We start from the raw sequence: 12,368 nt of genomic DNA on the forward strand, positions 1-12,368 counted from the left end.
AAAATCCCAGGGACAGAGAAGCCTGGCGGTCTATAGTCCATGGGGTCGCAGAGTCAGACACAGCTGAGCGAGTAACACTTTCACTGTGTCCAAACCCATTTCTAAGCATTTAATTGATTTTTAATGTATTTAGTCTTTTCAGCAACCAAATGAAATAGTTTGGAGTCAACATTTTGAATCTCTGTTCATTGTGGATTCAACCAGAGTCCTTTTTTATCAGCTATTCTATTATAATTCACTGACTCATAAGTGGAAGGATTCAGTGATTATCAAGTATAAAACACAAACGATAGTTTTCTTTTTCTGAACAGTGGATAACATAGCAGGGAAAACTGAAAATGATAAAGTGTGAGCAGATATATATTTATAATACTAACATAGGGCTTAGCACATACAAGGTTCTAAAATATATTTGTTGAATTATTTATAGATTCTATGTCCATCTGTGTTGGCCTTTACTGACTTATTTATAAAAGTATGACATTTAATGTTAGGGTTTCTAAAAAAATCCAAAAAAAAAAAAACCAAAAAACCTAATGAAACCTCATCACTTTTAGAACATCTTAGTAATGTTTATGTCTAGCACCATCTGGTATTTGTCATTAACTGCTTTGCAAAGTTGGTTGTCTTTTTGTGCCTGTATAATTCTTTCGTGTTCAACTAGATTATAACCCCTTGATGACAGGGATTGTTTTATAGTTTATCTCTCACAGTACCTATGCTGATGCCTGTTACTTAATGAATTTTAATCAGTTTACATATTTAAAAATTATACAGTGCTTTCAAAAAGATGACAGAAGCTAATTACCTAGTGGCTATAAGGATGTTTTTTAAAAATTTCTGTTAGTACATGAAGCTATTTCATAGGTCCAGAACTTTAGAAATGTGTGGAGACCATGCAATAAAATCTCCAAACTCTGTGTTTACTGTCATGTACGGAGCTATATTTATGTTCAGTAGCTCTGCAAATAATTCAAATTGTATCTTTCAGCATGATAATACTTAAAATAAGCTTACCTGTCACTCATGAATTTAGAAACTAGTAACTAGTTTATCTTTCAGCAAAGGTTGTGTTTGCTGAGAATGATGGCATTGATGGTAACTAATTAAGAAATTACGATTTTTAAAAATTAGTCCTGGGAAGAAAATATTTGCAAAATATATATCTGTAAGGAACTCATATCCAGAATACATAAAGAGCTCTTGAAACCCAGTGATTAAACCTGAGACTGCTCTGTCAGTCCATTGGTTAAGACATAGAGCTTCCACTGCAGAGGGCATGGGTGAAATCCCCCAGCCAAGGAATTAAGATCCCGTAAGACACGTGTGTGGCTGCCCTTCCTTCCCTCCACCGGGCTCAAAAAAGTACCTTACCAGATTAAAAAGTGATCAAATTATTGGTATGGACATTTCTCCAAAGAAGATATCTGAATGACCAATAAGCACATGATAAAGCACTCCGGATCACTAGGCATGTGGAAAATACAAAGGAAAACCCCAATGAGGGAGCACTTCACATCCACTGGAATGGCTTTTTAAAAAGTTAGTAATGGGTAAGAGAAATTGGGCCCCCCATACATTGCTGGTGAAAATGTAAAATTGTCCAGCCCTTTTGAAAAACAGTTTGGCTTTTCCTGAGGTAGCTAACATGGTTAAATGGCTTTACCATGTGACACAGTGATTTCACACCTATGTATATAGCTAAGAGAATTGAAATCATACATCTACACAAAATCTTGTACACCAGTTTTCCTAGCAGGATTATTTATAATCATCCAAGTGGATGCAACTCAGACATCCATCAGCTGATGAATGGATAAACACATGTGGTATATCCACACAACGGAATATAATTGAGCCGTAAAATGGAATGAAGTACCAATCTATGCTAAACGTGGAATGACCTTATAAAAAGTAAGCAAAGTGAAAGCCAGGCCAAAAATCCACATTTCGTATGGTTCTATTAATAAGAAATATTCAGAATAGGAAAATCTATAGAGACAGAAGATAAATTACTGGTTGCTAAGGATTGAGACAGTGGAGGGCAGGAAGTTGAGAGTGAAGGGGGTTTCTTTTTGGGGTGATGAATATGTTCTGGAATTAGAAAGTAAAGATGGTTGCACAAGTTTGTGAATATTTTTAAAACCACTGAATTGTACACTTTAAAAGGGTATGGTCTGGAAATTGTATATCAGTAAAGTTGTTGATAAAAACATTTATGGAGCAAGTGGCTAGAAAAAATATGGTCTAAAATGCTTTTGGAAGCAGCGGTAAGAGTGGAAAAATAGAGGAAAAAACATTCTACAGATTACTGAATGATGAGTTGGTTTTGAATTTTGATTATTGGTTTTCTTTACTATATGTTGCTTAATATGTTTTACTTTGATCCTTACAATATGGGATAAATTGAAAAATATCTGTCCTTCCCACAAACTTTCTGATACATGTCTTATATTTTTCTTTTGGATAATCATTAAATAATGTTATAATTCTGTACAAGAAATAAGATTTAATCTCTTCCTAACTTTTGGGAATGAAACTCTTCTGTTTCCGTTTTCCCTAGGCGCCTCAACAATAATGAATTTACAGTGTTGGAAGCTACTGGGATCTTCAAGAAACTTCCTCAGTTACGTAAAATGTAAGTCATATATTAGCCATCTTTAAAATTTTCTGTACTGTTGTATTCTCTTATACCTTTGTGGTTTTATTTCGATTTCTTAGGAAATCGGGAAAATTAAAGATTCAAAGAAATGTCCATATGGTGACCACTTGTGATAGGAATATAGGGTAAACTCTGAGAGAAACCTAAGTAATTTGCTCTTCTCCGTGTATGTCAGTGATGGTGACCAGGCTTTCTGTAGCAGAACCCTAGCTAGTGTCTTTAACGCTGACAGCCGGTCTGTTACATGGTCACAGCAGGAGTCCTCCAGTCTGATGCATTAGAGATGAGTTCAGTAATGTGTTGTAACTTCCTTTACCATTCCCCAAACCGTGCTGTTATTTCTCTTTCAGCACTTTCGTGCCGACTGTTTGACTTTTTGCTTCATTAAACTTTCATTAGAAGATAGTCAAAATTAATGATTGGTAATCTGGCTGGATAGCTCATGTGCGTCACTACATGTCTGCAACTCATATTTTAAAATAAGTTTCTAAGGTCAGCAGTTTCCACAACACTCAGACGCTCATCCAGCCCCCTTGAGGATGATGGGAGGAGGGATAGGACAGAGGCCAAGAGTGCAGGGCCATGGAGCGCTGTCAACATAACAGGAAACATCAGGGGGAGCAGAGAAGCCCACGTTCATGCTGTCTGTGCTGTCATATTGTGACTGATCCACAGGCAGAGAGTGGAAATGGCAGAGCAGACTGAATGGACTTCCTGTGCACTTGGCCTGCACAATACACTGCCTCCCAAAGAACTTCTAAACTCTTAAATGTCCTCCTTTCTCACTGATGCTGACTGCTTTTTCTTTTTAATTGTAAAATGCTTTCCGATTCAATACATATTTATTCAGAGGCTGCTATGTGCAGTGCTCTGAAAGGAATAAAATGATACCTAAAAATGATCCTTATTTTGTGGGCATCACTGGTCTTGGAGTGAGCCTTGAGAAAGAAAATTCTCTAGGAAGGTGTTACCTGCCTCAACTGGATGTTCTTGCCCTCTGGGCAAGCATTAGTGTTTTGTATCATACAGAATATGAGCAGTTAATTTGGTTGTTCTGACACATTATTACATGAGAGGTTATGGGCACAATCGCATATTCAGATACATTTCTGATGCTGTCTAACCCCAGCACATTCTAGTTTTTCCTTCTTTACTCAGCTGCCTTCTTTGAGTAATGCATTCATTAAACCATCTAAATCGGGGGCATTTCTTTGAAAAAAAATTTCTTACTAAGTGTGGTGGCAAACATGAAAGTCTACACAATGCAGTACCTGACATCAAGGTTTTTATATTTCTGGGGGCCCTGGTGGATCTGTGATTGGCCTGGCACCTTTCGGCATAGATGTTTCCCGCTTGTATTATCATCACTTTTGCTAAAGTGGTGACTTTTAACAGCCTTGGGAATGCCAGGCAGTGAAGAGCTTAGAGGTTTTGTGGAAAATGCTTGTTCAGTAAAGGAATATGATCAGAGGCATTGCTTAGTGCCCTTGTTGTTATAAATTGTTTCAAATATTTGTTTCAATCATTTTTACTTAGAAACTTTAGCAACAATAAGATCACAGACATTGAAGAGGGAGCGTTTGAAGGAGCGTCTGGCGTGAATGAAATACTTCTCACGAGTAATCGTTTGGAAAATGTTCAGCATAAGATGTTCAAGGGCTTGGAAAGCCTCAAGACTTTGTAAGTATTCTCATTTGCATTGTGATTTTTCTTCCACAGAGTTGTCATTCACAGTTCTTTATATTCCTGGGAGGAGCAGCTCCTGCTTTTCCTCACCCCCCATCTCTCTGTCTCTCTCACACACACACGCAAATACATTTTTTAGAGGCAAACAGTTCCTGACTCCAGTACCTCTGGCTTCAATATGTTGCTTACAAATGATCAATAGAGTCTCTCCTGGCTATTGAATCCTCGGCAAAAAAAGACATCTTGGTTCCAGTGCTTGTACAGATCAGGCTCCCTGTACTTCCTCAAAATGATCATTCTCTTTCCTTTTATTCAAATTCCTTCATCTGATACTGTGTCTTGGCCCAAGGACACCATCTTCAGAACCAATTCCAAATCTGCAGAATAAGCCTAGCTCGAGACTACCTTCATCTACCCTTTCAAGGTCTTAGTGAAAAAAAGAGAAACTGGCTGCTGGTGTCTCTTTTGCTATCTATTTCAAAGAAAACATGTCTACTTACTCAGGGATAGGGAAGCTGGGAAAAGAAATCTTATATGTTTCTAAAAGGTTGTTGGCCCAGGAAAATGTGGCTTGAATTGACGAGTAAGGACAACACCTTGAGTTACTTGAATTTTCATTCAGTGTGTTTATGTAGTTTTTATAACCCTTAAAGAATACAAATATGTTTGGCATAAGTGGTCACCTAAGCATTGGAAAAACCACCAACAAAACTGAAACGTTTGGAAGGCAGGAAGGAAATTGTAAGCAAGAAGCAGCCCTTGGGAATTGCAATGGAAAGAGACCAAACTGCATGTCTCCCCTAAATGCTTACCCTATCCCGTGGAGGCACCAAGAGCCACGCCCAGGGGAACTGAGACCCAAGGGAGTTCATACCTGCCCTTTATCAGATTCGAGAGAGAGGACATTTCCCCAGTTAACATCCCACTCAAAAAAGCACCTGTCCATGAAAGGCACACATGGTAGCCTGGAGACAAACCACCCAGCACAAACAGCCTGCAACCTGCTGGCCCCTCTCATGGGCTAACTCGGGGTCCCAACAAAGTGAAAAATGTAATGCAAATATCCCTTTGGTCTTTTTATGGAGGAGATACTGGGAGTGTGTAGAAAGAGGGCAGAGAAGTTAAACTATAGGTGGCTATATCTACTCCTGCCCACATTCCCCTCTCCCAAGCTGTCTCAGGTAACTTGGCAAAACTAAGGCCTGCAGCAGGCAGCTTAGATAGTGGCTGAGCCACTGATGTTACTAGAGCCTTCTCCTTACGGGGGCAGTGTGCGTCAGGGTGGGCAATGGGGGGTGTTTGCCAAAACTCAGTCTCTGTTTACCAGTGCCAGATAGAAAGGTGGAGAAAGATATTGGTGAAGTAGGAAAGAGTAGCTTTTATTGCTTTGCCAGGCTAAGGGGGCCACAGAGAGCTCATGCCATCAAGACCATGTGACCCACCTTGGAGTGGGTAATGAGTTTTATAGTGTTCAAGGAGGTAGGGTGTGATCAGCTCGAGGACAGCTCTTGGACTGGTTGGCATCCAGGTTAAGTTTCAAGCATCATCAATTTTCTGGTTTCAACCAGTTCTAGGGTCAGCAGATTTTACCTGAAGGGAGTTTACTTCCTGTAAAAAATCAGCTTAGGAATATGTATCAGGCCTTTATCTGTATCTTTCAGGAAACTGGGAGTTCGGTGAAACTGCTATGTGGCAGAATTATGGTCTAAATTATTACCAGTTCCCTAGCCTAACAATTCTTTAGGCTATTCTTTGTTTCTACATCTTCATATTTCACAATCATCAACTCTTGAGTTAGCATTTTACTTCAAAAGGCAAAGACACAGGGGCTTGTACAAGGAGCTTCAAGGGGAGGTTTGCCTGTAACTCTGCTTACTTTAGTCAGCCTTGGGCTGCCATAACAAGATACCACAGACTGAATGACTTAAACAGCAGAAATATGTTTTCTTATTGTTCTGGAGGCTAGAATTCCGAAATCAAGGTGCTAAGATGATTGGTTTCTGGAGAGAACTCCTTCCTTGGCGTATAGATGGCCACATTCTCTGTGTGTCCTTATATGGCTTTTCCTCTGTGTGTGGGACAAGAGAACTCTGGTGTCCTTTCTTCAAAGGGCACCAGTCCAATCAGGTCAGGGCTCCACCCTTAGGATTTCATTTCACCTTAGTGAGGTCACTCAGTCGTGTCCGACTCTTTGTGATCCCAAGGACTATAGTCTGCAGGCCCCTCTGTCCATGGGATTTTCCAGGCAAGAATACTCGAGTGGGTTGCTATTCCCTCTTCCAGGGGATCTTCCCGATCCAGAGATAAAACCCACATCTCCTGCATTGGCAGGCGGATTCTTTATCACTGAGCCACCTAGGAAGCTCCAACCCTTGATGGGACTGCACTTGGAGATAGGGCCTTTAGGGAGCTAGTTAAAGTGAAATGGTTGTTCAGATGGTAAAGTGGCTTCCCTGGTTGCTCAGATGGTAAGGCATCTGCCTGCATTGTGGGAGACCCAGGTTCAATCCCCGGGTCAGGAAGATCCCTTAGAAAAGGAAATGGTAACCCACTCCAGTAGTCTTGCCTGAAAAATCCCATAGATCACAACTGAGTGAGCATGCACGCAAGGCTTCAGCATATAAGTTTTAGGGGAATACAGTTCAGCCCATAAGAGCACTCTAAGGAGTTTCTCAAAGTGTTTTTTTCTGACTAGCTCCAGTATGGCACCCCACTCCAGTACACTTGCCTGGAGAATCCCATGAACGGAGGAGCCTGGTGGGCTGCAGTCCATGGGGTCGCGAAGAGTCAGATACGACTGACGGACTTCCCTTTCACTTTTCACTTTCATGCCTTGGAGAAGGCAATGGCACCCCACTTTGCCTGGAGAATCCCAGGGACGGGGGAGCCTGGTGGGCTGCCGTCTATGGGGTCACACAGAGTCGGACACAACTGAAGTGACTTAGCAGCAGCAGCAGCAGCTCCAGTCACAAGACTCTCTGACACAAGTTCTCTAAATTCAGTTTTCACCTTCGTTATATATGTAGCAATGGTTTGTGCCTCCTGTGTTTAGGCATCTGAGGTAGACACCCACTAACTCTCTACTTAATCCCACTGTGCCCCAAGCTGTGAAACAAATCATTTAGAGACTAAGTGTCTAAAGGTAAAGGTATGGAAAGGCCTTCAGTGGGTTTACTGGGACACAGCTATTGCTTTAAGTGGTATCTTTCAGCTTGGAGCTATGAAGATTTCAACAAGACCTCTCCCCCTTCACTGCCTGTCTACTTCTTGGCCCTTTAGGACTAGTAAACCTCTTAGTCGTACATGCGCATATTTCAGTGGGTCTTTGAAGCCCCGGCATTGCAGGCAAAATGTAGTACATATGTGTGCTTACAGATTTTTCCAGCAACAGAAAGCAAAGCTTTTTTCAACTTTTCCCAGAAGTCTGTGACTCCAATAAGATTAAGACCAAATGTTCTTATTTATTTATGACAAAGGATAGTGCTGATAGTCATACTTTTCTGTTGTGCATTTGTTTCCAAGTGCAAAACAATGCCTTGATAAGGAGAGCATTATCCTTTCTTGTTATCTGTAGCTTAGCAGAATGCAAAAGCCGGTACTTCTAATTTATTAGAGGACAATGTAGAATTTTAAAGGAAAGTTTTGTTGCTATTTTTGTTGTCTTCTCACAGGGTGCTCAACCCACATCTAGAAAAATTAAGCCAAAATATTAACTTTTTAGCAATTCTGAATGAAGTTTATGGCAACTGTTCATTTTTACAATGGATTTTAAAGAAGCTTTTCATTCCCTTCTAAGCCCTTCAAAGAAACAGTTTAAAAAAGAATTGAGAACCAACCAGAACTTTAGCATGATGAGGAAATGACAAAAGTTTTAATCCTACTAATGTCAATGACTAAAGAAAAAATAGTCAGAATTTCTTCCAAAAGAAACCTGTTTAAGCTTCATTGTGAGCAACTGGGATCTCTTAACTGCTGTCTCCTTTTAAATTCTAAAACTCAAATAGAATAATTCGTACAGGCTTTGTGGGAGCTCAGTCAAATTTGGCTCCCCCAACCACTGACATTGACTTGGCTGTAAGTCTCTGAGATGCCTTTAGTCCTGTATCCGCTCTGGCTATTGATTCTTTTCTGCCTCCTTTCTGTTCAGCAGCAAATGTAATGTTACAGAGAATACGCAAATCACAGGGCTTCATGCCACCATAATTGTACCATCAAAGGAAAACATTCTGCCCTCATTAGATGGGGTTGTAAGCCCATACTTGAGACTTTTGAGTTTGTAACTGAGTATTATCACTGACAACTCTAAGCATTTTGTTCTTGCACAGGTTTCTTAGTATGACTGGCTCTCCACATCTGTGGATTCTGCTTCCACAGATTCAAGCATCCTCAGTAAATGCAGAACCCGCAAATGTGGAGGGCCACGAACTTGGTATATGCGGGGGGTCCTGGAATCAATCTATCAGGGATACAGGGAAATGACTGTAACATATCAGCAGTTCCTTATGACAGGAAAACATTCAGAAAGCAGGAGTGAATGCTGTGCATTTGCAAAGAGGGGTTATTGTGGTCTTCAGATAGACGAAATTGATTGATACTGTATCTCCTTAACGATGTTGTATTTTTCCCCCTCAGGATGTTGAGAAGTAATCGCATAAGCTGTGTAGGGAATGACAGTTTCATAGGACTCAGCTCTGTGCGTTTGCTTTCTTTATATGATAATCAGATTACTACCATTGCACCAGGAGCTTTTGATACTCTCCATTCTTTATCTACTCTGTAAGTATGAAAAATAGTCTTCATTGATGTATTAATTAAGCCAGAGTATGATATTTATTACTTTTATTGATACCATTTTAATGCATTACTAAGCATTTCATAAACATAGGATTAAAGACAGGTATTTTTAAGGACAAATTTATCATGTTAAACTTATTTTAATTCTTCTAACAGTATTGCCTGCTATCTAATGTTAAAATTTAATAAAAATTATAGTATTTTTCAGTGAATTATTTATAACAGTGTGATATGGCTTAATTTGTAAATGGTAATCTTATAATTTGATTGAGTTGCAAATGAGAGAAACGTATTTTTTTCCCAGTGTTCTCACATTGGTGTCTTTGCCGTATGAGTATCATAAAACAGAGTTGATAGGGTTATTGCCAACAAACTGTACTCAAAGGATCATTCACAATGACAGGAGATATATTATGATGACCAGACCGACAATAAAAGCTCACCATAGGGCATTTACTATGATATTAAGAAGATATTAAAGAAATAGGGTGAGCCTATCCAAGAGCACATTTTATGTAGACAGTCAAAGAATAAAGAATATTTGTAGGTCTACAGGCAGAACTCAGAAAGTGTCAAAAAACAAACTCTCCAAAACAAACAAGGGTATTTTAAGCCCCTTGTAAGTAAGTATCTTAAAAAAAGCAGTATTTGGAATGATAAATCTTACAACTGATATGGCTTTCTGGTAGGAGTGGCATCTAAATATGCTAATTTAACTGAAAAGGTAGAAGGAAAAAAATCATGTTTAACATAGCTGAAATCCCAGAAGAAATAATTTGAAGGAAACATCCATCCATCAGTAAAGTATTTAATCCTCTTTCCACATAAAATGTGACATTTTCCATCAAGTGACTAATTTGTGCATATTAAAGATGCCGTGTTTATAAATAATGGGATTGTCAATAGGTTAGTGCTGAAGTGGTGAAATGCCAAAAGTATTGAGATTTGTAGAAATAAATTCATTTTTATAACTGGCATTTAATCAACTCAGCTGTCAGTTTAGATGGGAAACCTATTCCCTGGAGCAAATAAGAGATGGAAATCTTGAAATGACAAATTAATGAAATAGCTGTTGTCAGGTTAAACTCAATAATATAAGGTAATCAGCCTTCATCTTTATATTAAATTACTGCATTATCAGTGTAGAGAAGTTTGACAGCAAGTCAGATCTCTGACAAGTTTAAATTATCTTTACATGAGATATCCATCAGGATACCCTGCATACACTCTGAATTGCCACCTTCACTTTATTTTTCATGCAAAATTATTTGAATAATTCTCATATGAAAATGTTGTTTTTATTGTTTAAGTTCCAGACATCAATCTTCTTAGCCAGTGAACGCATCCTGTGTGCTGTGTGTGGTTGAGCATGAATTGGGGGTGGAGTATGCTGTGGGAAAATGGCAGCATGGAATTTTGAGAAGTACAAAAGCAGACCCCTCAGTTTAACTCTGTATTGTCTGCATGTGGTGCTTAGAAACCTCTTGGCCAATCCTTTCAACTGTAACTGCTACCTGGCTTGGTTGGGAGAATGGCTCAGGAAGAAAAGAATTGTAACGGGCAATCCTCGATGTCAGAAACCCTACTTCCTCAAAGAAATCCCCATCCAGGATGTGGCCATTCAAGACTTCACTTGTGATGATGGTAAGAAGGCCCAGCCAGGGCTCTGATCTCCAGACACTCTCTGGTGACTGTTCCAGTGCCAGAGGGCACATGCAGCATTCATAATTGAGGTAATGGATAGCTGTAGTAGTTATGCATTTTTTTGCTTTGTTTTGTGGTTTTATTTTGTTTTAGCAACAGGCCCTTATTTGCTCCAACTGTACAGTTACATCTAACTCTACTTGATATGTGTTTCTGAACATTTTTAAAGATTTTCCAATTTTCAACCTGTGGTTGATACTATTTATATAGCTTCATTTTTGTTTTACTTTATTATTCCAAGCATCTATTTCAGTAATTACCATTTTTAAATGATAAAGGCAATTGAGTCATAAAATAGAAATTCTAGTAAATGTAACAAAAATAATAGTTTTCATTTTAGTTCTCTCTATATATCATTGCATTTGATTCTCGTAACAGGCCTGTAATATAGATAGAATGTAGGTGCTATTATTTTTGCCAAAAAGTAGAGTTCATTTGAGCTCTATATTTTCAAATGAGGGACCCATATACGTTTTTTGCTAAACTTTTAAAAAATAATCTGTCCCTTTTTGTCTCTTCATGTCTGCTTACAATTTTTCCATAATTCAGTTTACATTTATATATTCTAATTAAAAGTATAATTCTAATAAAAAGTGTAAACAACTGAACAAAGAATGTAACATTATAATCATATTGATAATACTGTGACTTGTTTTCTGGAACTCTGCCCTAGGCAGTCTGAAAAGAGCCCTACGCAGAACATACAGTGTCGATTTGTAAATCCTTAATGCCCTAAGCATAAGTCGTTGTATGGCTGAAGTCTCTTGTGTTTGTTAAACTGAAGGCATAAAATCCCTTCTGGCATCTTCAGAACCACAAATCCGGTTTTCCTGTGTATCTTTTGGCAATTTAGGAAATGATGACAATAGCTGTTCCCCTCTCTCTCGCTGTCCTGCGGAGTGTACCTGCTTGGACACAGTGGTTCGATGTAGCAACAAAGCCTTGAAGGTCTTGCCCAAAGGAATTCCAAGAGATGTCACTGAATTGTAAGTAGAGCTTGTCTTTCCCTTTCCTGAATGAGTACTGTTTCACACACCAAGGGAAATGGAGACCAAACAAAAATCTTTTGAGTCTTATTTGCAAAGTACATTCATTCCATGGGCCATTCATTAGTATCATATAACACCCTAAGCAAATAATATAAAAGCTCGTTCAGGTCCCCTTGGGAAAGGCTGGTTGTGTGTTTCTCTTTGTTTTTCACTGTGGGATTACCCAGTGCCTTTATCATGCAAAGGTGCACTGTGAGCTCTCAGAGAGGATGTAAACCATAATGGGCCTGCCACACTTGGTTGTCTCCACAGCCCTTTTCTCATGGACTATCTTACAAGGCCAACGTTCTATCAAATGCACCTTGAGGAATTCTACATATTTAGTTTATCTACAGTGATTGGAATATTTCATATGGTTAATTATTCTTTACCCTGTATCCCCTTAGAGAATGTCTCATAAATATGTAGGGTGTAGAAGAAGCAGACATAATCTTCCCACTTAAAAAGAGGTAGTGCCCTTTGGATTTGAATCA

The 12,368-nt window shown here is 39.0% G+C and overlaps 1 protein-coding gene across 4 annotated transcripts in view; it reads left to right on the top strand.

Annotated features, from left to right (window-relative positions):
- SLIT2 (slit guidance ligand 2) overlaps nt 1–12,368 on the top strand; it is a 403,430-nt gene that overhangs the window by 307,801 nt on the left and 83,261 nt on the right. For all 4 annotated transcript variants that reach the window (XM_060417558.1, XM_004009724.5, XM_060417559.1 and 1 more), the window contains 5 exons: nt 2,564–2,638; nt 4,199–4,342; nt 8,981–9,124; nt 10,620–10,786; nt 11,700–11,832. In XM_060417558.1, coding sequence (XP_060273541.1) covers nt 2,564–2,638; nt 4,199–4,342; nt 8,981–9,124; nt 10,620–10,786; nt 11,700–11,832 — 663 coding nt within the window. The remainder of the gene's footprint in view (nt 1–2,563; nt 2,639–4,198; nt 4,343–8,980; nt 9,125–10,619; nt 10,787–11,699; nt 11,833–12,368) is intronic.

This window comes from Ovis aries, chromosome 6 (genome assembly GCF_016772045.2).
Source record: "Ovis aries strain OAR_USU_Benz2616 breed Rambouillet chromosome 6, ARS-UI_Ramb_v3.0, whole genome shotgun sequence".
NCBI classification, from domain to species: Eukaryota; Metazoa; Chordata; class Mammalia; order Artiodactyla; family Bovidae; genus Ovis; species Ovis aries.